This window comes from Giraffa tippelskirchi, chromosome 8, assembly GCF_054371585.1.
Source record: "Giraffa tippelskirchi isolate mGirTip1 chromosome 8, T2T-mGirTip1v1.2.pri, whole genome shotgun sequence".
Taxonomy (NCBI): Eukaryota; Metazoa; Chordata; class Mammalia; order Artiodactyla; family Giraffidae; genus Giraffa; species Giraffa tippelskirchi.
Genome location: NC_137282.1, coordinates 95,160,932 through 95,188,370, shown reverse-complemented (window position 1 = coordinate 95,188,370; position 27,439 = coordinate 95,160,932). Strand labels below are relative to the sequence as shown.

The 27,439-nt window shown below is 39.2% G+C and overlaps 2 protein-coding genes across 5 annotated transcripts in view; one reads left to right on the top strand and one right to left on the bottom strand.

Annotated features, from left to right (window-relative positions):
• Window positions 1–3,814: 3,814 nt before the first annotated feature.
• LOC145516562 (uncharacterized) lies at window positions 3,815–6,187 on the bottom strand. Of its 2 annotated transcripts, none has more exons than XR_014061474.1 (2): window positions 4,952–5,966; window positions 3,815–4,350 (listed from the first exon to the last, which is right to left on the bottom strand). XR_014061474.1 is itself a non-coding variant. In XM_081517796.1 (2 exons), exons 1-2 carry the CDS (start codon window positions 6,185–6,187, stop codon window positions 4,307–4,309), a joined length of 432 nt encoding a protein of 143 aa, XP_081373922.1. In that variant the 3' UTR covers window positions 3,815–4,306. The 2 variants fall into 2 exon arrangements, 1 of the variants encoding a protein (XP_081373922.1); XM_081517796.1 differs by having other exon boundaries at window positions 5,800–6,187.
• A 33-nt stretch (window positions 6,188–6,220) lies between these two features.
• The window catches only part of PLPP1 (phospholipid phosphatase 1), a 103,930-nt gene continuing 82,711 nt past the window's right edge, over window positions 6,221–27,439 (top strand). For all 3 annotated transcript variants that reach the window (XM_081517795.1, XM_081517794.1, XM_081517793.1), the window contains exon 1: window positions 6,221–6,565. In XM_081517795.1, coding sequence (XP_081373921.1) covers window positions 6,508–6,565 — 58 coding nt within the window. In that variant the 5' untranslated portion in view covers window positions 6,221–6,507. The remainder of the gene's footprint in view (window positions 6,566–27,439) is intronic.

Below are 27,439 nucleotides of genomic sequence, written 5' to 3'. Positions count from 1 at the left end.
AAACTGAAGCTCCGATACTTTCGCCACCTGATGCAAAGAACTGACTCCTTAGAAAAGACCCTGATGCTGGGAAAGATTGAAGGTAGGAGAAGGGGACGACAGAGGATGAGATGGTTGGCTGCATCACCGATTCAATGGACGTGAGTTTGAGCAAACTTCGGGAGATGGTGATGCACAGGGAAGCCTGGCGTAATCCACTCCATGGGGTCGCAGAGTTGTATACAACTGAGCGACTGAAATGATTGGTAATTTAGACATAAGGATAGGTGTTTGTCTCATGTGACTTTTTAGAACTTTTAAATACCATAAAACTGACTATATCAGGGAAAATATTAGTATTAAGTTTTTCTAATCAGAGGAGGGGGATAGATTCACTTTTTAAAGAACAGTTCAACCTTGAACAATGAGGGTTTGAACTGCTGGGGTCCACTTCTACTTGTTTTTTCCACTAAATGCATATTACAGCACTACATGATCCCCATTCGGTAAAATGCATGGATGTTGAACCTAGGATAAGTAGGGTCGACAGCAGAGTTATTCTTGGGTTTTCAGGAGAGGATCAGCTCCCCTAACCGCTGAATTGTTCAAAGGTCAACTGTAGTTCATATTATTGAGGACCCAAAAAATTACTTATAGAGTGGTGTCATGAACCTGTAAGAATAGTGGCGGGAAAATTAATCCTATAACCCACCTCCATCCTCAGACAAGCCTAAATAACAGAAAGCATGGGGGGCATAGCTTGTGTCTTTCCTAAACTCTTGCTTACTTTTTGTTCTCTGTTCATTTGTTTATTCAAGCAATTTAACGTAAAACTTATGTGTGACTTCATTGTGCCAAGTGTAGCTCTAGGAGCTGGGGATACAGAGCTGAAGAAGGCTTACACACTTTGCTTTAAAGGAGTTAACCAGTTATATCAATAGAGGTATGAGATTTAACAAAGCACAAATTGGGGGCTGTGAACAGAAAAGCAGGTAAAAGGTGAGAGAAGGGAGAATTTTCTTGATTTCCAAAACAGCTAAAGAAGGTGGATTCTGATTAAAGACCGGTAACTGGATGGCAATCCTACCCAAGATTTTTTTTTTAAAGAAAAATATATATGACACCTTTAAGGGTACAGATATTTTATAGGAATTTAACTTTATCTCTGGTGATATATATTTTTAAGAGATCATTGAAGAAATAATTTGTGAGCATCCTAGAGAAGGGAAGTGGTGAACATCCGAGCCAAGAACAAGTCATGTGAGATCAGGTTCATTTCTTTGCTATTTATAGATTAGGGAACCATGGTTGATTTGGGGTTGAGTGGGTGGTACGGAAGCAGAAATAATAGATGTGGATTCACAGAAATGTTTGTTTTAAAAACAATATGTATTGCATGTCTGCCTAGATCAGACAGTTGCACCTACATTTTTATATTTGATTACCATAATAAGCCTGTTAAGGAACTACTATCATCTGAGAAAATAAACAGAAAACTCAGGCCCTCCAAGCTTGACACTGAAGGAGTCTCGGTAAAAGAATATCTTGGTGGAGCTAGTTTGCCCACCTATTAGGCTCCCAACTCTGATCCTAGGGATTCACCTCCTTTTATGGAGATAAATACTCTTGCAATGGCTTTTTCTTACATTGGTAGACTGGCTCAATTATAACAGAAAACTTTCCCCTTACTACTCTGCAGCAAAGCTAAAAAAGGGCTGGAAGCCATAAACAAGATTTTGAGAACCACTGGAGAAAACAAAATGGAAATAAACACAGAAAGGACCTGAAACTAAATAATATGATTTACAAAATAAAGTTTATTATTTACAAAATAAAGTTTGTCTTGAATTTACAACCCACTGCAGAGATTATGATTTTCTCTCACTACTAGATTACTTGTTTTGAATGACTGTTTTCAGCACACTGCTATATGTTTTCAAGTTTTTTTGCTTCCAGACACTTTAAAGCTACAAAGTGCTTTAACCTATCTTCTAGAACCTTATCTTTTTTTATATAATTAAAAAAATTATTTATTTTTGGATGTGCTGAGTCTTCGCTGCTTTGTGAGAGCTTTCTTTAGCTGTGGTGAGTGGGGGCTACTCGAGTTGCAGTGCGGCTTCTCAATGTGGTGGCTTCTCTTGTTGTGGAGCACAGGCTCTAGGTGCACGCGCTTCAGTAGCTGCAGAATGCAGGCTCAGTAGTTGCAGTTCGCAGGCTCTAGAGCTCAGGCTCAGTTATGGCGCATGGGATTAGTTGCTCTGCAGCACGTGGAATCTTCCTGGACCAAGGATCAAACTCATGTGCCCTGGATTGGCAGGCAGATTCTTATCCACTGCACCAACAGGGAAGTCCTAGAACCTTATCTTCTACTAGTCCTCAATGTGAGTTCATTGTTTCACTGCCTTTCCTACTCAAAGACTTCAGAATATGTCACTTATTTTGCCTCTATGCTCAAACCATTCTTCAACATCCATTCCAGCTACTTGAACTGTTTTTTTTTTTTTTTTCAGGACTTTGTGGTTTCAAGGACCAAAGATTCAATTAAATTAGCTCAAGTAAAAGGTTTTCTTAGAGTAATACATGTGATTTCTCAGAAATAGTAATCAAAGTACACGAGCCTTGCATAAATTGTGAATATTTGAGACTTAAGCAATAATTTTCCCCTTACATCAGAAAATATCTGGAGGTAGCCAAGTTGCTGGTTGTTTTAGTAGCTCAAGATTGAAAAGACCAAGGTTTCTCTTCTTCACCTTTCCCTCATGATCACAAGGTGGCTGCTGTAACTCAAATACTGTTCAAGGAAAGCAGAAATAAGAGGGAAGGAAAACCAGCATTTTCCTTTGGTCAGGAAAGTAAAAATTTTCACAGAAATCTTCCAGTAGACATTTGCTTACATTACATTTACAATAACTCTGGCACATAGCTGCTCATAAAGGAAATGAAATGACAAGCCACATATTGGAAGGAAAAATTTACAACACAAAGAATTGCTATCAAGAATATACAAAGAACTTTTATAGTTTGATAAAAATAAGAAAAACAATCTAATAGAAAAATAGGCAAAAACATGAATAGGTAATTGACAGAAGAGGAAATATTTTTGGTAAATAAATTTAGGAAAAGGTGCCCAACCACATTAGTGATCATGGAAATGTAAACTAAGACTACATTGAGATAGACACTGCATCTATTAAATTACCAAAAACTAACAACTCTCAAAATTTTAAGTGTTGATGTAAATATGGAGTCACATCTACCACTAGTGAGGGTATAATGCTTAGTAATACAATTTGGGATTTTCTAGTGAAGTTGGATGCTTGTATACCCCATGAAAGTAGTTCCACAGCTAGTGATTCCAAACAGGAGACATGTATGTGAACGTTCACAGCAGCATTATTTGTAATAGCAAGAATGGCAATAACCCAGGTGGCCATTGTCAGAAGAATGAATAAAATGATACATTTATATGATATACCTGCAATGACTGCAGCAACATCAATGGGTATAAGAAATGAAAAAAATCAAGGGCAGAAGACTACATATATGGTATATATTTTTAAAAGATAAAATATAAAATGGCTAAACAATGGATATTTTCAGTGATATGTACACATGTGGCCATGTGTTTTTCCACACGGAAAAAACAAAGAAAGAACAAGATAAACACAAAATTTCAGGATAGTGGTTACCTCCCCTGAAGTAGAGTACAAGAAAGGGATTGAACACACAGGTAGATTCAGTGATACCACAACGCTCTAGGCATTGAGTAGTGGATTCCCTGTCATCCACTATTATGTTTTATAACCTACTTATAGATATATCTATGTATCAAACATTACATAATAAAACATTTTAATAACAAACAGTTTTGACAATAAGTACAAAAAGGATTATAGCAGATTGTGAAGTTTTTTGGATGGGGAGACACATGTACTAGGGAACCAGACATTTACATTTTTAATTGTTTTAGTTTCACAAAGTAAATAAAAACTATATTTGATTCAGTCCAGGTGGGGAGAAAGGACATAATTACATACAAATACTCTAAGGGAATTAATTCATTAAATTTTGCAAGGTGAATATCATTCACTTTGCAGAAACTTTATAAAATAAAAAGAAGCAAGTACTGTTGGAACAGACAGGAGACTTCCCAATAACATTATGTTAAAGAACAGTGCAAGGAAAGGAGTGGGGACAGAAGTGAGAATACACAAATATTTAAAGAGAAGTTGAAATGGACGGTGCAGATTACAGTCTCCTTTTCAAAATGCTTAGTAATACAAGAAGAGAGGAAATTAGTTTCTCATTTCTTCAGAGTTCTTCAGGACTATTCTTCCCAAGTGCACTCTACTTTGCTTTTATACTTGATGCCTGTATTAAACAGTGAAAAATACAGATTCCAGGACAAATTTTTGTTAAACATTCAAGAAAATCTCTAAGGTTTCATGTCCAATCCAGGGACACACTAGAACCTACCCCCAAGGGGGTGTTAATGATGTCACTATATAATAATTGTCTCCTTTTTATTATTTTCACTATCATTTCAAGGTTATTTAACTTATTCTCAATTCCAGTGATCACACTAGAAACTAATCCTGAAAATAAACCAAAACCACACTCCCTCCAAAAACTAACAAAACCTCCCACTTCCCAAAACAAAATGACATTTCTTAATCATTCTTTCAACTGAGGACTTACTGCTTATATGCACATAGTGCACATCCCTTTTAAAATCACAGGGCACGACAATGCATTTTAGTGGATTTTGTTGATTTTTTTTTTTCCCCACACTCTGCAACTTGTAGATCTAAGTTCCCCAAGCAGGGATTAAACCCAGACCCTGGTCAGTGAAAGTGTGCAATCCTAATCACTGGACTGCCAGGAAATTAATTCCCTGTTGATTTATTTTTAAAGCTATTATTTTAACTCCTCGAAAAGGCAAAACATACTATATTCTTCATTACCTTCTCACCTAAGAAAATGGCTGTTGATGTGGTGGAGAGACAGGAAAGAACAATGTAACTATCACCCTCCTATGAAGTGTTTTCAGGGTTCCCAGGTGTAATCCCCGTCCCTTTTGTGTGCCACCTGTATACTTCCGTGGAGAAAGTCCAAAGCAGTTAAGTACAGTTTTCAATTTGTCTAACGTCTTTGATGAAGGTAAGATATGAATGTGGAGGAAAGTTACCAATGGTTAACATCTGTAGAGGGTTTAATCTTTGGAAAACACTTTCATATTTATCTTTTTTCCGGGCTTCATCACTTCTTGACTAGAACACACAGCAGGGATTATCAACATCCTGATGTTACAGGTTACTTTGCTAGGGTCCTACGGGAATGAAGGGTGAGTGAAGTAAACTCATTCTGACACTTGCTAAAATGGTGAGGTACAGTCTATTTAAAACTATTACAATAGGGGATCATAACTTGCAACAGGAGAAAGAAATTGTGCTCAACCTCGAATACAGCAAAGACACTCGGAAATTTATTATAGACAACAAACAAGAAGAGTGAAGAGGTTAGTGGATGAGAAATTAAGACAAAACATTAAGCATAGGGGGATGCTTGATTAAAGGCAGGTCCGAGGACTTACATATTAACGGACTTTATACATAAACGAATCTGATCGCATAGGCAAGGTAACCAGATACTAAAGGTGCAAGGATGACTTAGCAGAATTCACGCTAATACGGGGCTCTGCCCGGCCAGATTCGAAGGCCTCAATGGAGGCCTAGGCAAATAGAGGGCTGGGAGGAGCCTGACTAAAGTTTGGACAAGGAGAGAGAGACTGTCACTGACAACCCCGATTTTCTTGATTACCCAATCCCCATGGATGAGGAGAGCTGGCAGGCAGCCGGGGTGGGGGTGGGTCCAGTTCCTTCTCCGAAGCAACAATGACCGGCGGCCAGAGATCAGTAGGCCAGGTTCGGCGACACCAGCAGAGTGCGTGTCTGAACAACGTCCCTCGCACTGCACGGGAGGTGCCCACACGCTCCGCCCGTCGGCCGCGCGTCCCACTTGAGGGGCGGGCTCCGCAGGTCGGGACCGGAGACGCCGATTGGCTCACGCGCCCAAGCCGGGGTTTCCCGGCCCCGCCCCGTCGCCCCTCACTGGCCGCCCCGCCGCTGCCGCCGCGCTCCCTCAGCCCGCGAGGCCGCGCGCAGGCAGGTCCCGCGCTGCCCCGCGGGAGGGGCCTACCGGTCCCCATCCTTAAAGCACGAGTCCGGACGCCCCGCCTGTTGGAGAGGGCGCCTGGCTGTGGACAGCCAACAGCCGGGGCGGACCAAGGCCGACCGAGGAGGGCCTGAGGCTACGGAGCCGCCGCGGCTGGCACACGAGCGTCTCGGCCCGGACCAAGTGGTTGCGGGAGCTGTGAAGGGAGGGGTCGTGGGCGCCGTTGCTGCCCGTCAGAACGCCGCGGGGGTCCCCGTCAGCCCTAGCTGCTCTCCCCAGGCTGGGAGGAGCCGTCGCCAGTCCCCGGCCCGGTCTCCTGAATCGGGTGCCTCCTCTGCCATCCGTGCGGAGACCATGTTTGACAAGACGCGGCTGCCGTACGTGGCCCTCGATGTGCTCTGCGTGTTGCTGGGTACGTACGCGCCGCCGGCCCGAGGGGCGTGTGCGCGCGAGCCCGGGGTTGGGCGCATCGGTGGGATGCGGGCGTGTGTCCGCTGGGAGGTGACTCGCCGGGAGTCGCGGACGGGCGTGGGGGGTGTGTGCCTGACGCGCGAGCCTTGCCCGGCTAGACGCTGGGGGGGGGGCGGCTTCCGCAGCCCGGGGACCCCGCTTCGCAGCCCGCATCCCCGCGTGGCTGCTGCTGTCAGTCTGCCTTTCTATCGCCCGCCCGTGCGCTGAGCCCACCTTGCTTGGATGCTGTTCACGCCTCTGCGCTCCATCCCTCGCTCTCCTGTCCTCTGTTTCCCGTTTCACTCCCAGCAGAGAGGGTGGGCTCCTCCCCTCTCTGCTGTAGGGAAGCCTGGTGGTCACTGGCTCATCAGGTTTGGTGACAAAACCGGAGGGTTTTGATGCACTGGGAGTTTTCAGTAACTGGCGCCAGTGCCAGGTTTATCTTCCTTGTGGGAAGCAGTTTTAAGTTTTCGTCTATAAAAGGTTAGAACGCTCCTAATTAGAAGGTGTTACCGGCTTGTAAATTGTCAGGCTGTAAGTGGGTGTGATGATGCCAGGTTTCTGCCTATAGGCTTGAAGAAGCTTGCTTTTGAGGGGGATGGAGTGGGGGTGGTGTGCCCCAGATCTGCTGTCTCCTTCTCTGCACAGACCTCGTCATCGTGTAGCTTTCCATCTCCTGTGAGAGCCCACAAGGAGCACTGGATAGTTCTTTGGCTGCAGCGAATTTGGCGTTGTCTTTCTGACGGGAGAGTTCAGTCGTAGGGCTTCTGGTCGCCAGTTGCTCTTTTCTCTTGACGAAAAAGAATCGAAATCATCTAGATAAGGGCTAGGCATTGGAAGGAGAGATTTTCACCTTCATATGTATTGTATAAGGCAGTATCTTTGAACTATTTATATGTTTTGGAAAAAACTACTTACCAGAAGACCTGCTCGATGTTCGGGTAGTCCTCCTCATGTTTTAGTATCGAAGTAATAGTATTGGCGAGCTCTCAGTGTTGCAGAGCTGTGACTTTAGCAACCTAGACGCAGGTCTGCATAATGGCTTTTTGGTGATAGGAAACTTCCTCCGCTTTTAATCCAGTATCCCTCTCCCCTGCCTCAAACCTGATCGTTTAGGTCCTTGTAGTCTTGCCGAAGTTTTATAAATTCTGTTACCTGTTTTTTGAGGAAAAATCTTGCTTATGAAACATCTTTATTGCTTACCAGGGCATTTCCTATATAGTCCCACAGTGAATTTTAGGAATAACATTTAGGAAAGGGAAACACTATTTGGAACACTATTTTTATAAAAACACAAGTGATCCTTTCAGATGTACGGACATAGTCATAATTGCATTAATTATATTCAGATTTATTGGCAGTGAAAAATTTACCTTGGTAAATATGTTATATTTTAAAATGTATTTAAATTTATACTCAGTGTTTGTGGAGTTTTGTCAAATTTCATTTATATTTTAGTGAAGGGAGAGGAAAATGTTCAGTAAGAAGTGATTTTTAAAATTCTAATATATTGGATATTATCCTATCATTGCCACATACTGTACTGTCAGAATTATATATAGAATTCCCATTTTCCTACCTTGTGCAGTTACTAATTTATGAAACAAACGTGTTTCCTCTTTGGGCCAAGCACTGAACCAGGATAGATGAAACATAATACTGCTCTGAGGTAGCTCAATGCTATTAAACACAGAGCCATATGATAAATCTATGTTTTGTTTGTTTTAATTCATGTATAATTGAGGAAACTATTTGCAGTACAACTTTATAAAATTGTAGGTTTTTGTAGTCTGTATTTTCAACATGCTGCAAACATCGCATAACTGTCCAATAGAAGTAAGAGTAATTGTATTGCTAACTAGGCCTGACAGTTGCAGAGTTTATGATGACTCTCAAAAAAGATAAAATTGCTATTTCTGATTTTAAATATCTTTGGTTTTGGAAAAAGCTAGTTTAGGAGACTTATGCATTAAGTATCAGTATCAGATACCTGATCTATTTGAAAAACATTTTATCTGTTTTTGTATTACTAGAGTTTTAAAATAATTCAGCATATTGTCAAGATAAGCTCAGAATTCCCTTTTCCTAAATAGAAAGTGAAATACTGGCTAATTTTAATTTGGTATATAAGATGACATTAGATTTAATAGCATCAATATTCTGTTAAAACAACAGTGAAGGAGAACAGTGATGCTAGAGATACAAAGTATTTTCATGCTGAGTTTTAGGAGATTATATGTTTTTATTAAAAAAACCTCACCTTTCTAGTGAGTTCTATGAGTCATTTTATTTTATTTTTAAACTTTATGGCTGAGCTGCACAGCATGCAGGATCTTAGTTCCCCAACCAGGGATCGAACCTGTACCCCTTGCAGTGGAAGCACAGAGTCTTAACCACTGGACTGCCAAAAAGTCCCCTTTAAGGGTCATTTAAAGTTTTATTTTTATTCATCTTTCTGACAGCAGGAGGTTGGTGGCCTTTAACATAGTGGTAGCTCAAAGAGGGTTATCAACTTGGCATTAACTTTTTTCTTTTTCTTTGAAGAACTGCAGGTAAGAGTTGACTATAGCAACAGAAAGATGATTAAGCAGATCATAAGTACAGGGTTATGTGAAAGTGGTTCTTAATTATAATGTGAATATGTTCCAGGTTCTGTTAATGATCACCCAACACCATGCAGTGTATCCATTTAATATGATGATGTTATGTGATTGTGTTACATGGCTACTTTATAATATTACAGAAAGTGATGACTGTTTAAATGATAAACATGCCTGTATGTAAGGGGGTGTGTGTGTGCATGCTTACACACGTGTAAAAGCATTTCTATCCCAAGTCAATATTATCACCACTCTGAAACATGATTTCCTCCATATAATATACCCAAATTATTACTTCCTTCAGTGGATCTGGTCTCTTGGAAAAAGAGTGCGAATTTTGAGAGATGATGTGTATTTGATTCCTTTCTGAGATGGAGTATGGTCTTGCTAGTTTTCTCTGGCTCTTTTGATAATGAGTTCTATGATTGTGGAAAAGGCCATAAATATCACCTGAGCACACAAGAAAAGCTGCTGTACAGAGAATCGTATTGAGCTGATGTGAAAGCTGTGTTTTGCTCATTGTGTTAAACCACGTCCTAAATAAAACTTAATTGCTGAGAGTCATTTTAGATTTTATGCACTCTGGCATTAGGCTGCCAATGAATTGATTCAGTGCACATTGACTGAAGGCTAACTCTGTTCCAAGTTCATGTTAGGTGCTAAAAATAAAGATGAATTAGAAAGTCTGTGCCCTCAAGGAGCTTAGGGTCTAATGAGGGAGAAACAAGAGGTTATAATACATCATGATAAATGTAGCAATAAAGGTATAGAATAGATGCTCTTTGAGTACAGAAAAAAGAGTTGTGCTATAAATGATCTATCATAGATAAATGGGTTGTCTGTTTCGTTTAGAGATATGCAAATGGAAAATGTTACCCCAGGAGTACTCTTAGAATCTTTTCATTTTTTTTTCTCTCAGCTCTGTACAGGGCAGTGGGAACCCAAATAAGTACCTGTGTGTATGACTTTTTTGCAAGTATCTCGTGATGCCTGGAAGATTTAGGTGGTACTGGCAGAACCTTTTTATGTGCCTGAATTTTGCTGGGTAACAGTCATTTGGACTATCTTTTTGTATTGTACATTCTTCTTTTGCTCCTCTAGATCTTTTCTCCACCCTGCTCTATGCTCTGGGAGGCTAGCGCTATGGACTGCAACTAGGCTGTTGCTTTTTGTTTCTGGTTGACTTTGACCAATGGGACAACAGCAGGAGGCCTAGAAAAGCCAGTTTCTTCCTGCTGGGTTTGCGTTGCCAGTGCTATTTTGTGTTTTGTGAGTAGGTCATAGCTTCTATTCAGTAGCCCTCTGTTCCAGCCAGCTACAGTTACAGATCTTTCTGGGTTTTGGTAACCCTTTACTTGCCCCTTTAGCCTAGAGATGATAATGGCTTCCTGATGTTGCTGGTACCATTCCCTGCTGCTTTCCCTAAATCCTACCTGTACCTTTGAAGATGGTTCCTTCATTAAATTCTTATTTAAATACCTTATTTGGGTGTGCTCTTTTTTGCCAGGGCCCTACTGATAATACTCATGTTATGTCCAAAGCAGATCTGAGGTGACTTCCCTTTCTGCACTTGACAGCAATTACACTGGCCCATGAAAGAGATGATAACAGGAACTCATGGGCCCCAACATTGGTTTTCTTAGAAGGGAGGGGGTCATGGTTTCCTCAGCATACTGCAAACATGGTATCACCTTTATGCCAAATCAGACTCAATAAATTTAGGGGAAAATCTGGCAGCAAAGAACACTGGCAGCCATACTAGGTGGTTGTGTGTGCGTTGCTTTTGTCGTGTTCGACTCTTTGCTATCCCGATGGACTATAGCCCGCCAGGCTTCTCTGTCCATGCAGGTTCTCCAGGCAAAAATACCGGAGTGGGTTGCCATGCCCTCCTCCAGGGGATCTTCCTGACTCAGGGATCAAACCCGAGTCTCTTATGTCTCCTGCAATGGCAGCAGGTTCATTAACCACTAATGCCACTTGGGAAGCCCCAGGTGATTGTGGATTCCCGTTACTTATTCTTCTTCAGTAATTATGCTGACCTCATTCTACCCCCTAAGTATTACCCATAAGGAGTGCTCTTTTTCCTGATCTCAGTTTGGGCCACTTTCTTAAGGGAAAGTCAGATATTTAATGAAAGAGTCTCCCTTGCTGAAAGTCGGCAGCCTTCCTTTTTCTCCTAACATTTATTTGTTCATTTACTCATTATTGGGTGAATTCACCCACACATTTGTTTTATTATCTAGTAGATGCTGGGCATTCTGTTAGATACCAAAGAGGTAAATAAGTAAGTAAATAAATAGGACATAGTACTTATCCTGATTACTTGCCATTTCAATTTCTGTTAACTTCTATTATGCTAACTTCTTTTGCTTCTGATTAAAGTTTATTGTTTTTGTTTTTCTTTTTTATATAACTTTTGTCTTTCCTCCCAGCCACTGAGAGGGGGAAAGAATCTCAAAAAATGAACAAAAATTTGTCAAACTGGCATATTCTTGGGTCAGACTGGCCTCCTGTTGCAAGACTTTTTCTACCTTTAAATGGCTAGTTTGGAACAAAAGCAGAGACCTGGAGGAAATTGATAGTATTTGGCTCTAGTTGGCTTTATACAGTTGACATTAAATTTGAATTTACCTTGCTTGGATGAAAGTATGGAAATATTCAGAAAACATCCCCATCTATAGCTTTTGTGAAAAGTAATTTTTTCCTTTATATTCTGTTTGAATTAAATCCTTTTGGAAACTCATGGACATGCCATAATCTTTGTTAATTTCTTTCTTGCTTAGTCATTTTTGGCTGAATTCTACCAAAGTTTCCTGTGTATTACTCAGCTTGTGGAATTATTCTAAGTAGTTTTGATAAGAAATTAAAGTTTAAATTGTTACTGTTTATATGACTTAAAAAGAAGCTGGTAGAAAGTTATTAAAACTTACGTTTTAAGTGAACTAGTTAACATGTAGCTTTATGTTTTTTATATTTGTTTTTTTTTTTTGGCTGCGCTGGCATGTAGGATCTAGTTCTCCACCAAGGGATCAAACCCAGGCCCTCCTGCCTTGGCAGCATGGAGTGTTAACCACTGGACCACCAGGGAAGTCCAAAGAAACTTTTATTTTTATTTATTTTTGCCCCATGACTTGTGGGATTTTAGTTCCCAGACCAGAGATTGAACCCGGACTCTTGGCAATGAGAGCCCGGAGTCCTATTCACTGGAACACCAGGGAATTCCCTGATGCAAAGGAATTTGAAATGTTTCCTCCTGATTTACTAGTTTACTTCAGCATTTGGGATGGAAATATACAGTCTGTGTAATAAGCTAGTTAGGGATTATATAGGCACTGTCTTGTCCCTTATTTTCTTTCTGAAAAAGCGTTCATTCAGATATTATGAACAGTGGTTACAAGTAGCTCTTTTCCTTCTTTTTGTCCCTCCTTTTTTCTGTATGTGTATGTGCTCAGTCATGTCCTACTCTTGGTGTCCCCATGGACTGTAGCCCACTAGGCTCCTCTGTCCATAATTTTTCAGGCAGTAGTACTGCAGCAGGTTGCCATTTCCTTCTCCAGAGGATTTTCCTGACCTAGGGATCAAACCCGAGTCTCCTGCATCTCCTGTGTTGGCGGGTGGATTCTTTACCACTGCTACTTGGGAAGTCCTTCTTTTTCTACTTAGCTTATTTTTCATTTTCACTTTTTCCTTCCTGTTTTCCTTCACCCTTCAACTTTCTTGCTGTCTAGGTTTAAAGCCCAGATGGCTCAGACTGAGTTGTTTCAGTTTTACTTAGCTGAAACTAGTCTAACATTGGTTTATAAACTATAAAGACTTTATAAACTATTGATTTTTCTTTAAAACATTAGATAGACAGCATAGTCTAGTGATGGATTCTGGATCCAAACTGTGTAGGTTCAGTTTCAGTTCCTCCATTTACTAGCTGTGCGACCTTAGGCAGATTTCCTCTGTGTGTGTCTTGTTGCCTCAGCTGTGTAATGATAAAGTACCTACCTTGTATGGTTGTTGTGAGGCTTAAATGAGTCAAAATATAAAGGTCTTAGAGTAGGCCTTGCAGTCACATGCATAATATGATTGTCAAATAAAAGTAATCCTCTATAATCCTGCAATAATTAAAACATCATTATTTTAGTAAAAATAACATCAACATAGTTTTGTATTAGGGACAAAAACACAAACTTCAAACTGTTTCCTGTGAATACGCATGGAATGTCTTTGAAGCTTAAAGAACATCTTGAAATAGTAGTGTTTTATCAGTCATGTGTAAAAACCACATATATGATCTTCAGGTAGTGGTAATCCCAGCTATGTTGGAAAATGATCTGTATAGTCTGTGGTAGAGTGTAACTAAACAGATAGAAAAACGGTTACTTTATACAGTGGTTAAGTCCTGAATTTCAGCTTAAGAAAATGGAGTTAGCCACACACTGGTCACCTTCACTATTTTTATTGTCCAGGCCTTGGAACTGATTGAGTCACCATATAAAAAGTAGACTGAATATTCCTGAAATTTTTGAATGACCTTAATTGTATATCCTCATTTATGTGAATTCTGTTGTTTGATTTCCTACCTATGGTTAAGCAGGCAGCAAAGAAAAAACTATTGTGTAATACCTCTTCATACCCCATCTCCCTGTTACTTCTGTTTCTTCAATCAGATATTTATTTATTGGCTGTGCAGGGTTGCTTGTGGGATCCTAGTTCCCTGACCAGGGATCGAACGCCGGCCCCCTGCAGTAGAAGTGTGGAGTCCTAACTACTGGATCTCCAGGGAATTACCTCAGCTATTTATTTTGACGTATGTTAACCTGATATTATCTTTTATTTTTTATGTTGTGTTTAATACAGTGTTATTGCTCAGTTGCTAAGTCGTGCCTGACTCTTTGTGACCTCGAGACTGCAGCATACCAGGCTTCCCTGTCCTTCACTATTTCCCGGAGTTTGCTCAAACTCATGTCCATTGAATTGGTGATGATATCCAACCATCTTATCCTCTTTCACCCCCTTCTCCTCCTGTTCTCAATCTTTCCCAGCATCAGGGCCTTTTCTAATGAGTTGGCTCTTTGCATCAGGTGGCCAAAGTGTTTGCACTTCAACTTCAACATCAGCCCTTCCAATGAATATTAATATTGATTTCCTTTAGGAATACAATGTTAAGTTTTAAAATATTTGATTTTGCAACATTGTTCACTTATTTATTAGCTATTATGTGCTTAATGGGGCTTCTCTCCTGGCCCAGCTGGTAAAGAACCCATCTGCCAATGCAGAAGATGCAAGAGACTCAGGTTCAATCCCTGGGTGGGAAAATTCCTGGAGACGGAAATGGCAACCTGCTCCAGTATTCTTGCCTGGAAAATTCCATGGACAAAGGAGCCTGGCGTGCTGCAGTCCATGGGGTCACAAAGAGTTGTACACGACTGAGCACGCATGCACACACACACAACATGTGCTTAATATTTACAATGCTAGGAGTTGTAAATTTCATTGTGAAAAAGATAAGTAAGGTCTTTATACTAATAATTACAGATGTTTGTGAATGCCATGAAAGAATGAAAGCAAGGTTAGAAGAGAGTGAGATATTAAGGGGTGGTAATCTCAAGGAAGGCTTCTCTGAGGAAGGCATATTTGAATTCAGATTTAAGAATGAAAGTAAGTTGGTCATGGAGGAGCTGAAAGAAGATGATTCTAGGCATAGGAAAGAGCAGGTGTTGAGGGGCAAAGGGCATTTGTAACAGAAAAGAGGCCAGTGTGGCTGGAATACAGTATGTATCCTAGTGTTCTTAATAGTGAATATTGTAGCTTATTTCTAAATGTCAAAGTGGACATTTAGTGCTCACTATGTCTCTCTCTGTGTGGCTATGAGGTCTATCAAAACCTGCTCAGGGAGGATAGCTTAGTTATCTTCATTCTGTCGATGGTGAAACTAAGGCCTAAGGTAGCTGGGAAACTCCCAGTGGAACCCAGGTAAGAAATGGCTTGGTTGGGAACTGGGAAATGCATTTTTAAGAGTTACAAGTTTTAAATTCAGATTGACTGTCCATATTGAGAAATGAAGAGGGTAAGAAATGAGGGACTAGGGAATTAATTGGCTGTAAAAGCAGTGATTATTTTAGGTGGGCTAAATCTTTTATGACTATCTTTATTCCATATGATGTGGCTTCAGAGTCAGTTTCTGTTTATCATGTTTTGAGCATGTGTCTGCTGTCCAAAGGAGGCACTTTAATTTTTCATAAGTCAAACTCCTAATAACTACTAAGAGTTTGCTAGGAGGGTATATCATACTGGAAGATGTAACTGATTTGCCCTGATCAGTAAAGTTTGTTGTTGTTTAGTCACTTAGTTGTGTCTGACTCTTCTGCGACCCCTTGGACTGTAACCTGCCAGGGTCCTCTGTCCATGGGGATTCTCTAGGCAAGAATATTGGAGTGGGTTGCCATTTCCTTCTCCATGGGACCTTCCCAATGCAGGGATCAAACCCACATCTCCTGCGTCTCCTGCATTAGCAGGTGGGTTCTTTACCACTGTGCCACCTGGGCAGCTTGATCACTAATATACTCATAGATTTTTTTTTCTTCAAATAGCATTGTTGTTATAGGCAGTTTTACCCAGGAAAGGAAGACCTTTGTCCTTCATTGCATTTCATGTGAATCATGTGTGTAGAGTTTAGAGTCACCTTTGGTAACTCAATCCAGCAGATATAGTTAGAACCTCATGGTTTAGTTCTCAGTTGTCACTTCTTGGAAATGTTTCCTGTGTCTTTTTTTCAGGGTGGGGTGCCTAGGAAAATGACATATAGGAAATGTGTAGCGGATGACCTCTTGAGTTAATTGGCAGCTTGTTAAGCCAGGTTCTGCCTTGCCTTTTGGTTCATTTACGTCAGCAGGAAGAGAGGGGTTGACTGTGTAGGTGCTTGAGAGGTAAATAAGAAGAAAACTATTCCTTATTCAATGCATAAATGAGCCTTTTGTAAATGTTTTACATAAACTCATGAAATCATCACAAAACTGTGAAGTAATAGGCTTGTTGTATGCTCTAGCACTGGTGATACAAAAATGGGTGAAAAAATAGAACTCATGGATCTCAAGTAGCTTCTTGCTTACTCTGGAAGACAGACTCGTAACAAACAATGACAATACTGTATGGTAAGCTGAGTGCCTGATATGTCATAGCACTTAGGTACTAAGAGTGAGTGAGACAGGGTCTCTGTCCCTGAGGGGTACACAGATGCTGTAAAGGGAGAGAAGTAGGTATTTTAATGAAGTCTGTCAGTATTTCAGAACAATTTCTCCTGAGATCTTCGCTTTTACTTTCCAGCAAGGATACTGTAAACCTTTGGGAACATTACACTTTTGGCTAGTGCTAAATTCTGGAAATAATTCCTATAGATAGTTCCAAAGTGGTGAAATGAAAGTTGCTCAGTCATGTCCAGCTTTTTGCAACCCCATGGACTGTATAGTCCATGGAATTCTCCAGGCTAGAATATTGGAGTAGGTAGCCTTTCCCTTCTCCAGGGGATCTTCCCAACCCAGGGACTGAACCCAGGTCTCCTGCATTACAGGCGGATTCTTTACCAGCTGAGCCACTAGGGAAGCCCAAGAATACTGGAGTGGGTATCCTGTCCCTTCTCCAGTGGATAGTTCAGAATCCATCTTTATTACTGGGTGGAAACACTGTAATATGAGTGCTTAGAAAGTGTGTGGTACATGGTGGGCATTCAGATATTTTGTACGTGAATGAGTAGGCAAGATACTTGAGTCAGTCACTCTTCTGGGGATTGGAATTTAACTCTGTTACTAACTGTGTGACATTGGGCAGGTTGTTTCAACTCTCTCTGAGTCTTGTCACCTAATGAGGAAAAAGATAATGATAATAGTGTCTTCCTCATAGTGCTGTGAAATTAGATGAGATAATGTGAGAGAGTATATGTGAAGTGTTTAACATAGTCCTGGTCTGTGCCGTTGTTGTTATCATTATCACTATTAAGTTAATAACCCAGTTCGGCCACTGATCCTGTCTGTTGTTTAAATTTGATACCATGTACTGGTGAGTTTTCTTTTGGGACATTGTTTAGTGTAGTTCTAGCTTTAGTTTAAACAGCAGTTGAATTGGGACCTGGTTCATATTTCAGTTTTTCATGCCCAGATCACTATGGGAGATGTTCTGATTACTTCTAACCTGTTTCTTTCTGGAATCAGATACCTCACTCAGATCTTATCGTTTTACTTCTAGGTGAGAGTATTTCCACCGCTCATAGACAAGGTACCCAAAGAATGTCTGTAGTTGAGCAAACTAGAAATAGTAATAAACAAAGATGTGTGTGAAGTGGAAATGGCATGATTTGGGTCATCATAACTTCTCTTGGTACTCAAGTTTTAAAACGTGAAGATTTTATTTCTTGAATATGAGCTAGTCAGAACCTAATAACTTGCAGTTCAGGCTGAAGTATGGCTGCAGTACAGCTAAACATAACAGGTTCTTTTCATAACTTCTCTTGATCAATAAGAATTTTTCCTTGTTTTCTTTCCTTGAAGTTTAAGAAATAAATGTTTATAGTGGTCACATCCACCTTCAGTGTTCTGGGATAGGCCTAATTTTAGGATAGCCTTCCTCATAAAGGCAGTATGACTCTGTAACTAAATGTATGGCTAAATGTAATTAAAATTAATACTTTTATAATATTTTATGTTTTAATATTATATATTTACAATATTTTCCTTTAAAAAGCCTATTTAAACAGTTTTTCGAATGACATCCCAGTTGATTTGGAAAATATACCTAGCATAGTTATACAGTGTAGCAGAAGCAAGTGACATTTATTATATTTTATATTTTTAAAAAATGGCATTGATAAGAGAAAGAAATTTTGAATATGCTCCTTCTCATATGTTGTCTATGTCTGACCCAGTGGCCTAGTTGGAGAAGAGGTTTCTTAAATTGTGATGTTATCAAAACTTGTTAGGCAAATTATGGATAATACTCAACTTTATAGCTAGTGTTGGATATCTATATGGATATGAGTGAGATTCTAAGTTCTGCCATTGACTGTAGTTTAATTACTAACCAAATCTAACAGTGAATAAATTACCTTTTAAGAAGATAAGTTTTTTGCATTAGACTTCCCCACCTTGCTTAGGATTTGACATTGTGGATGATTTTTCACTGAATAACAATTTTGTTTATGTAATTTATTTAAAGGGTTCAAAGTGTGATCTGGTAGTGAAAGTGGTTGGCTTGGAAGTCACATTCTAGTTTTGCTTCTGCTGTTCTCTCTGATTAGGGCAGGATCACTTGGGCTGTTTTGTTTACTCATGTGTAAATTATAATGAAAATAATGTCTGCCTTATCTATCTCTCTGGATCATAATGGTAAGCAAACTTTCTTATTAAGGAGAATCAATAGCTGCAGAACATATTTGAGCATTTGACACTAGGGTAGGAAAACAAAGAACACAGGGTGAACGGGGCATTTTGAGCAAGGCAGCACACATATAGGAGATAGTTACTAATCCAGCCAGGCCATGAAGGGAGTGTTGTCAGCAGAAAACAGGAAGAATCTGAAGGCTGACTGAAGTATTCAAAAAGTAGTGACATAGGAAAAATGGTCCCTGATACAAATAATGTAGGCCCCTGCTGGAGTTTCTTCTTTTGCCACACATAGGCATATGACTTTATCAATGACCAGATAGCTTATGAAATCTTGAAACTAGTTGGATACTCTTATGTCAGCCATACTGTTAGAAGTGGTGACATATGCCACCTTGAGAAGCCAAAGCAAAATATAATTTGGTCAGACTCACTGAAATTTCAGTGAAGGGAGATTTTCAGTTTTAAAAAAGATAAGAATGTTCAACTGCCATTAAATTTAAAAAAATGCAAAAAGAAATCACAATTAGGCTAGGTTAGATCTAGTCTGCTTAATATCAGGATATTGTCATCTGTACCAGTAATATTTTGTCTTCAGCTAAGACTGTCAAAATCTATTGGCAAAGATCTGAAATACCAGGGAAATCGCTTCTAACTTTGTATTCACCTGTGCTCTCTTCTATTCCAGTGACTTGCAGAATATTTAATAGGAAATAGGAGAGAGATGTTCTTTGAAATAAAATAATTATATTATCTAAGATTATGTTTCTATTTTCCTCAGTACTAGTCTTGTAGTTTGTTAGTCAGTTAATGATTGGAGTGGTGAGACCTTAATGTTACTGTGTAGCTTTGGCTGGCAGAATGATGCGTTACTATGTAGGGCATTGGCATATAGCTTTCATCGAACAGTTAAGGAATTTAATCTACCCAGTAACCCTGGAAACCCACCACTCATTGGAAATATATACACCAGAAGTGAAATACTATGGCCAAAGTTACAAGAACTATTTAAGTTGAGTCCTATTTAAGAATCATTTTTTTGTTTGCTAGTAATTTAAAGCTTACACTTAAAAGCATTGAGCTGTTCAGTACTTGTGACTGAAATTTTGAACTCATAAGCATCTATAGCTCAAAAGCCCTGATATTGGCTTTGGCTAACTTAATTTCTTCTGATAAAAAGGGAGGCAAAGAGGAGAGTGAGGAAAAGAAAAATTTTTTTAAATGAAGAAGTGAATATTGCTATAGTCTGTTTTTACCTTGCAAGAGGAAGTCAGGAAAGGATGAAGCTTTCTTGAAAGAAAGAGGGACAATAGGATTAATCATGAGGATATACCTCACAAGGCCTAGAATAAGTAAAGAAGTGCTTCCCAGTAAAGAGATTATAGTGGAGATTCTGATTTTCAGTTGGATAAATCTAAGGGTCACATTCACAATCGTTTAATTTTCCTGAAGTAAAGAATTTGTTGTTTAGGTTGGTCAACTATAATTCAACCTATGTTTGGAATTTACTAGGGAAAGAGAACAGATTGCTGAAAAAATTTTGTTATAGTTACCCTTACTTCATGTCCTCAGAGTTTTCACAATTAAGAATGAAATACTGAGGTTGGAGGGGAGTTCCCTGGTGGTCCAGTGGTTAGGACTCAGTGCTTTCTTTCTTTCTCTTTTTAAATATTTATTTATTTATTTGCCTGTGCTGGGTCTTGGTTGCGGCCACACTGGCTCTTTGATCATTGTGGCACGCAGGGTCTTTAGTTGCAGCATGCGGGGTCTAGTTCCCTGACCAGGGATCAAGCCCAGGCCCCCTGCATTGGGGGCATGGAGTCTTAGCCACTGGACCACTTAGCCACTGGGGATTCCCAGGACTTGGCACTTTCACTGCCATGGTCTGGATTTGATCTCTGGTCGGGGAACTAAGATCCCACAAGCTGCCCAGTATGGCAAAAATCAGTCAATCCATCTGCTCATCAATCAGTCAATAAAATTTTAAAAAGAATAAAATATTGAGATTGGAAGATAGCATAACTTGGTTGAATGTTTTATAAATTAAAAGCAGAGGGGTTTGAAATTTTGAACTCTCAGATATATCAAATAGAGTTGTGACAGAAATGTTATAGCTCAGGGGCTAGCTATAAACATATTTTAGTGTATTATCTGAATATAATTCAGAAGAAGGTGTTCATGTTATAGGAGATAAAGACTTACTAATACTTTCTATAATAAAGGGTGCGAATGGGTACTTTTTTGAGGGGGCTAGCATCATATCTGTGCAAACTAATTACTCAAAAATAAGAGAGAAATGAACTGTTGCAGTTTAAATGTAGGGTGTTACCTTGCAATGTCAACAGAACTTTATTAAAATATTTTTTATTTTATCAAGATACTAGTTCCGTTTATTTTTTTAATGTATAAAAGTTTTACAGAATTGTTTTGTATTCATAGGATGCATAAAATTTAAAGAATATGGACACTGGAAATGTACAGGTCTGAGTTTGAATACTGTTTCTATCACCTACTAGGGTGAATCACCCAAGTTCACAACTTCAGTTTCTTTATCTGAAAAGGACTGGGTCTTCATCTGTATGTTCTCGTTGGCTGTGATGCAGTGTCCATTATGTAGTAGGCATTTGTTTATTCCGGTAGTATTAGTTCTTACACACATTGTGTGCTAGGTTCTGTCGTGGGCAGTGGAGATTCATATAGTCACACAAATAAAGAACCATTAAGAGCTCTAAAGGAGAGGTTTGGGTAATATGAGAGTTTATAAACAGGATTTTGAATAAGGAGGATAGGGTAGCTTTTCAAAATCATGACTTTGGCTGCAGGATGGAATAATAGATTGGAGCTGGAAAAGAATGGATTTAGGGAGATCAGTTAGGAAGCTGTTGCAGGGGTCCAAATGAGATAATGGTAGTGAAAGTAAAGAGGTGCTGGTAGAGATGGAGGAAGGTTGAGGGATTTGTGAGGTATCTGGGAGATAAAATGGACAGGTTTTGACAACATAGGGAAAATGGAGAGTCAGAGAGAAATATCAAAGATAGTTTTGGAAGTTCTGGCTTGTATAATTGGATAGATATTGATTTCTGTAATAACAAAACTGGGGAGCCCTAGGAGAGAACCCATTTAAGATGGGAATGGGGATGGAGCTGAGATAGTGAGTTTGGTTTTCACCATGTTACGTGAAGTTTTGAAGTTTCTGAGAAGGAGTATCTGGTCCTTGTTTGGATAAATGGATCTAAAGCTCAGAGGAACTGTCTGACTTTTCAGAGTCTTGGGCATATTCATGGTAATTGAAGTCATGAGAATTGATGAAATCTCAGGAAGAAGTTATAAATTGAAAAAAAAAAAAAAGGTTTAGGACTGAGCTTCAGATTGGTTGGAGGAAATAAACAAGGCCAAGACTGAGAGGGAGAGGACACTTTAAAAAACCAGAAGAATGTTTCTGGAAAGCCAAGTGAAGAGAGTGCCTCAAGAAGAGAGTGGTAACAATGTCTACATCCTCCTGAAAGGTAAGGTGACACCTGGAAAGTGTCCATTTGGTTTAGTTACACTAAGGTCACTGATAACTTTATGTAAAGCCATTTTTAAATTGTGGTGGGCTGAGAAGTGAGTAGTTGGTGAAATGGAAATTTGTGGGTATTGGTAGTTCTTTTAAAAAAAGTTGCACTTAGAAAGGAGAGTGTAGTAGCTAGTAGTCTGGGATAGTAGGTTGTCATGGTTTCTTGTGATACGCCAGATGAGGGAAGAATGATCTTGCCAGATAAAGGAACCATTTTTAGGCCAATAGTATAAGAATAGTTGAATTCCTCTTATAGAACCCTCTTTACTGAGAACAATGGATTATTTGATATCCATGTTTTCCAAAGTAATTGTTAACCAGATATGGTGGAATTTGGTATATGAAGCCTGGTGGACTGGTTTCAAAATTCTGCTTTGCTGTAGGAGCTGCTGAAGATGCCAGTTCAATCCCTGGGTCAGCTATATACCTTGGAGGAGGAAATAGCAGCCCACTCCAGTATTCTTGCCAGGATAATCCTGTGGACAGAGGAGCCTGGTGGGCTACAGTCCCTGGGATCACAAAGAGTTGGACATAACTGAGCACGCGTGCACTACTACTACTACTACGCATTCTTGCTTTTGGTCACACAGATGCGTATTTAGTCTTGTTGAACTTCAGTTTCTTCACTTGCATAATGCAGAGAATACTGTCTACTTCACAGATTTGTTAATAATAAATAAGAATTAGTAGGCAGTCAACAAACTATTACCTGCCTGTCTTTTTTTCTTGTTTCCCACGGTAGCTGCTGTTTATTGTGTAGTTTAAGCATTGCATGTTTGCTCTTAGCCTGAAAGGAATAGTTTGTGGGAGTTCTTCCTTCTTGCAACTTCTACAGAAGATAACTTTTATCTTCTGTATAAAATTTAACTTGAGTGGTACAAACACAGATTTTTGGGAAGATGGATATATGATTTGCTGCTGCAATCACCATAACTATTAAAAAAAAGAATTTTACCAAACTTTTTGGCTTGTGTGCCTTTTAAAAAAAAAAAAAAGTGCTTGTGTTTTAAACAAAGCTTACTAATTTAGATATGCTACTTTGGTCACTTCCTGCCAAAGTTAGAGTTTTTATGTTTTCCTTCTGAGACACACCTTAGTGTAACTTTATTTTAGTTTCTGGAACCTTGCCATTTGGCATAATTTCAGAGTAGACATGATGGATCCATATAAATTAAGATTTAAATACACAGTACATTTTTTAATTGGTAGGGGCATGTGAACTCTTAAAAGCAGTTGAGATCTTAGGTCTGGATTTTATTTGGTTGTTTAAACTTTTTCATCTGTAGTTTTGATACTTTTTTTAAATTTATTTTTAATTGAAGGATAATTACTTTACAGAATTGTGTTGGTTTCTGCCAAATACCGTGTAGTTTTGATTCGTTAAGTACTTCTTATGCATATTTGTACCAAAATGGTGAAATCAAGTTTGTTAGATTTTTTTTCTACAAGTTCAGTTGCAAAAGCAGTCTCCTTAAAGAATTTAAAATCTGCCCACCAGCCACCACCATCCATAGTCTCTAAAGAAGCATTTATGTATATACCTTTCTGCTAAGTCACTTCAGTCGTGTCCGACTCTGTGCAACCCCATAGACGGCAGCCCACCAGGCTCCGCCGTCCCTAGGATTCTCCAGGCAAGAATACTGGAGTGGGTTGCCATTTCCTTCTCCAGTGCATGAAAGTGAAAAGTGAAAGTGAAGTCGCTCAGTCGTGTCCGACTCTTCGCGACCCCGTGGACTGTAGCCTACCAGGCTCCTCCGTCCATGGGATTTTCCAGGCAAGAGTACTGGAGTGGGGTGCCATTGCCTATACCTTTCTAGATGATAACAGTTCTAGAAATTTCATAAAGGCATTAGAGTTGTTAGTTTTATTCAAGAATCACTATAATATTAATAGTAAACACACACTTTTATTCTTTGGAATATATGCCTTTGTGCTAAATGGGAAAAGTTGTCTGTTGCCTAGTTGCTGAAAAAGGAGTTTCCGTTGGTTAAGAGAAGTTTGTGGATGGGATTTCCGAGATTGGAAGTCTCATTGGTTCAAAGAGAGAAATAACTTAATCGATTAAGTGTTCTGACTTAAACATGGGATGCTTTGTTTTACAAGCTTAAATAATACCTGGATAAATCCCTATAGTTCATAATTTCTTTGGGTTTCCCAGGTGGCTCAGTGGTAGAAAATCATCTGGCAGTGCAGGATACAGGATGGGGGTGTTGTGATCCCATGGGGAAGATCCCCTGGAGAAGGAAATGACAACCCACTCCAGTATTCTTGCTTGGAAAATCTCATGGACAGAGGAGCCTGACAGTCTGTAGTCTATGGGGTCACAGAGATTGGGACACAACTGAGCGACTAAGCAGGCACGCATCATTTTTTTAAACTAAAGACAAAATAAATTCTGTAGAACCTGTGTTTCAAGGAGGAACTTTCTCCTTAGATTCACTGTGTTATATTGTCTTCTGAAATTTGTTGCCTCTTGATAAACTTTCAAAGAAAGATACAGTAGTTAATATTTGATGAAATATTCCTGTATATCTGTTCATGGATCTTCCAAGTTAAAAAACCTTCTCAATAGAGGAACTTCTCATATCTTGTTTCTTTCCCAAAGGTATATAGTTTATAATCTATTTTACTTTGGGAATGCATGGTGTTTCATTATATGGATTCAGCATAATGCATTTTACCCCCATTTTTGGACATCTGAGTCTTGGACATGGAATAGCATCATTAGTGAAATCTAGATTAGTTTTTTCTTTTAAAATAATTATTCTGTGGTTTCCAAATTTTCTAGAATTAACATGTAATAAATTGGTAAACTCTAAAACGCCCAGAAAAAATAAATATCATTACTAGTCTCACTACCACCCAGAGATGACGCCTTTTAACATTTTGGTTATGTATCTTTTTATATCTATGAAATTAACACTTTTTAAAAAACCTGTGCTCTTAAAAAAAAGTTGAGATATTACTTTGTGTACTCTTTTTTGACATAGTCTTCTACGAAATTACCTTTAATGGTTATGTGGTATTTCATCGTTTTTGGCATAATCCTCTTTACCTCTGTTTTTAAATATTTAGCTGATCTGCAGTTTTTGTGCTGTAGTTCAGTATACAACATCTTAGTAGACATTTTGGAAAACCTTCTTGAGTCATCCACCCCAGACTGTCTCAAGGTGTTCTAGCCTTTTCTTCCTGATTTCCTCTCTCTTCCAGTATTTCCTTCTTTAACAGTAAGACCAGATCAGGTGGACACAGTATTCTTCAAACAATTTAACTATCACTGAACATGCTGGCCTCTGTGAATTTAGGAATGAGAGAGAGACACAGAGCCATTTTATTTGCCAGAGATAAATAATTTCAGTACGTGAGTAGAGTGTTGTGATAATTTTATGTAAGTATTAGGTCTGTGGAAACTCAGAAAGTGATTCTGTAGGCAGAAGGCAGAGGAGAAAGATCAGGGAATAGCATTTAATTTGTTTACAACAGGGAGGTACCTAAATTCTATTTATTTGCATTCACTGCATGAGGAAACTGAGCTCAGTTAGATAGATAATTTGCCCATGCTCACTCAAGTAGTAACTGGGAGAATGCCAAAAGTAAGCCCAACTAGGTGTATCTGACTGCAAAGCCTCAGCTCTCTTTAGGGCCCCACCCTGCCACACCAAAGGAAAGATTCCGGGAGGAACTGAATAGAAAGAAGCTAGAATGGCAAATAGGTGTTAGCTGGGTGGAGAGGGTGGGGTTATTGTTTGGAGCTTGTGGAAGAGATTTGAAAAAAGTAGGAGTAGAGAGTGGTAATGTGAGGCTTAAGCTAACATTTAAAAAAATGTATAGTAAAATTCACTCTTTGGGGATACAGTTCTGTGAATTGTCGACAATTTAAAATTTAGAGTTATGTAACCACCACACAATCAAGATACAGAACTAGTCTGTTACCGCCCTAAATTCCCTCATGTTGCTCTTTAGTCAGCTCCTCCCACCATTCTCCACCTCTGACAACCACTAGTCTGTTCTCCATCCTATAAGGTCATATAAATGGAATGTCATATAATGCCATATAGTACATGGAATCATACAGTATGTAGTCTTTTGAATTTGGCCTCTTCACTTGGCATAATGCATTTTAATTAGGCAGCCATTAATGATGTAAATGTTACTGTACAATTTTGCTATGGTTTTTTGCCTACTTCAAAATTTGCTTATATCATCTTTAAGTCTAGTTTCATGTAAAGAGAATGCTTTTTTTTTTTTTGCTGAGAAATGATTAATAGTTATAGCTTCAGATATCAAAGAAGCCCAAAATATATTCCTGCTAAATGCCCAGGATAAATTAAAATAGAACAGAATCAGCTGTCTCTCCCCACACCCTGTTACATCAACCTTCTCCTTGCTTGTTGCATGTAGAAATCTGCATGGAAAGTTTGCTACTGAATGTGACCTTTGCCAGCTTGAAGAAAAAAGAGAACAGCTGTTACCAGGAGAGAGTGGAAGGAATGAATGTTGTTCCTGGCCAGTTGGCACTGTGTGCCTTTCTAGGGCAGTAACAACAGGTGACCGACTTCTGCTTTTTATTTTTGTTAGTGTATAAATAAATAGGCTAACTTGTTTTTTGTGCAGAAATCTCAGGGTATATATTAAAATAACCTGCCCATATAGTTGTCTTGGATTTTTTAAAAAGCTGTTTAAATACATACACAAATTTATTTTAAGTGTCTTAATGAACTAAGAGACCCAAGGTTGAGGATATTATAAGTAATTATTGACAGAAAACCACAAAGAGTAAAACTTTCTTTGGTAAATGTCACTTGTATCTAAACTGTACTTTCTCCCTTTTGTTTCAACTTAAACGGAAAACCAAAACGATAACTAAGTACTTTTTATAGTAAAACCATGTCAGCCACAGAGAGGTAGTGACTACAAGCCAGTGACCAGAATGTAGGTGTTCCTAAAAGCTGAGGGTGCACTGTTCTTTGAACTCTTGCCCCTGGATACTTTGAGTGCCATCTCTGTGAATCACACCCAGATATATAGTGCTCTCGACCACGGACCCCTCCCATGCGGCTCCCTGCTGTTCACCTTCTCCCCCTCTACCTTGCACAAACTCATCTTGAGGTACAGCTCTCATCAACTCCTTTCTTGCTCAAAGCCAGTGTTGATTTTTCATTTCTTACTGAAGCATATCCAAATTAATTACCTGGAATTGAATATCTTCATCCTGTAGTTTTGCTTTGCCCATTCATATTTCTCTTATTCCTCCTTGCACTTTACCCTACCACAGTTGGACTATCTTTTTTTTTTTTTTTGCTAATTGTCTGGCAACA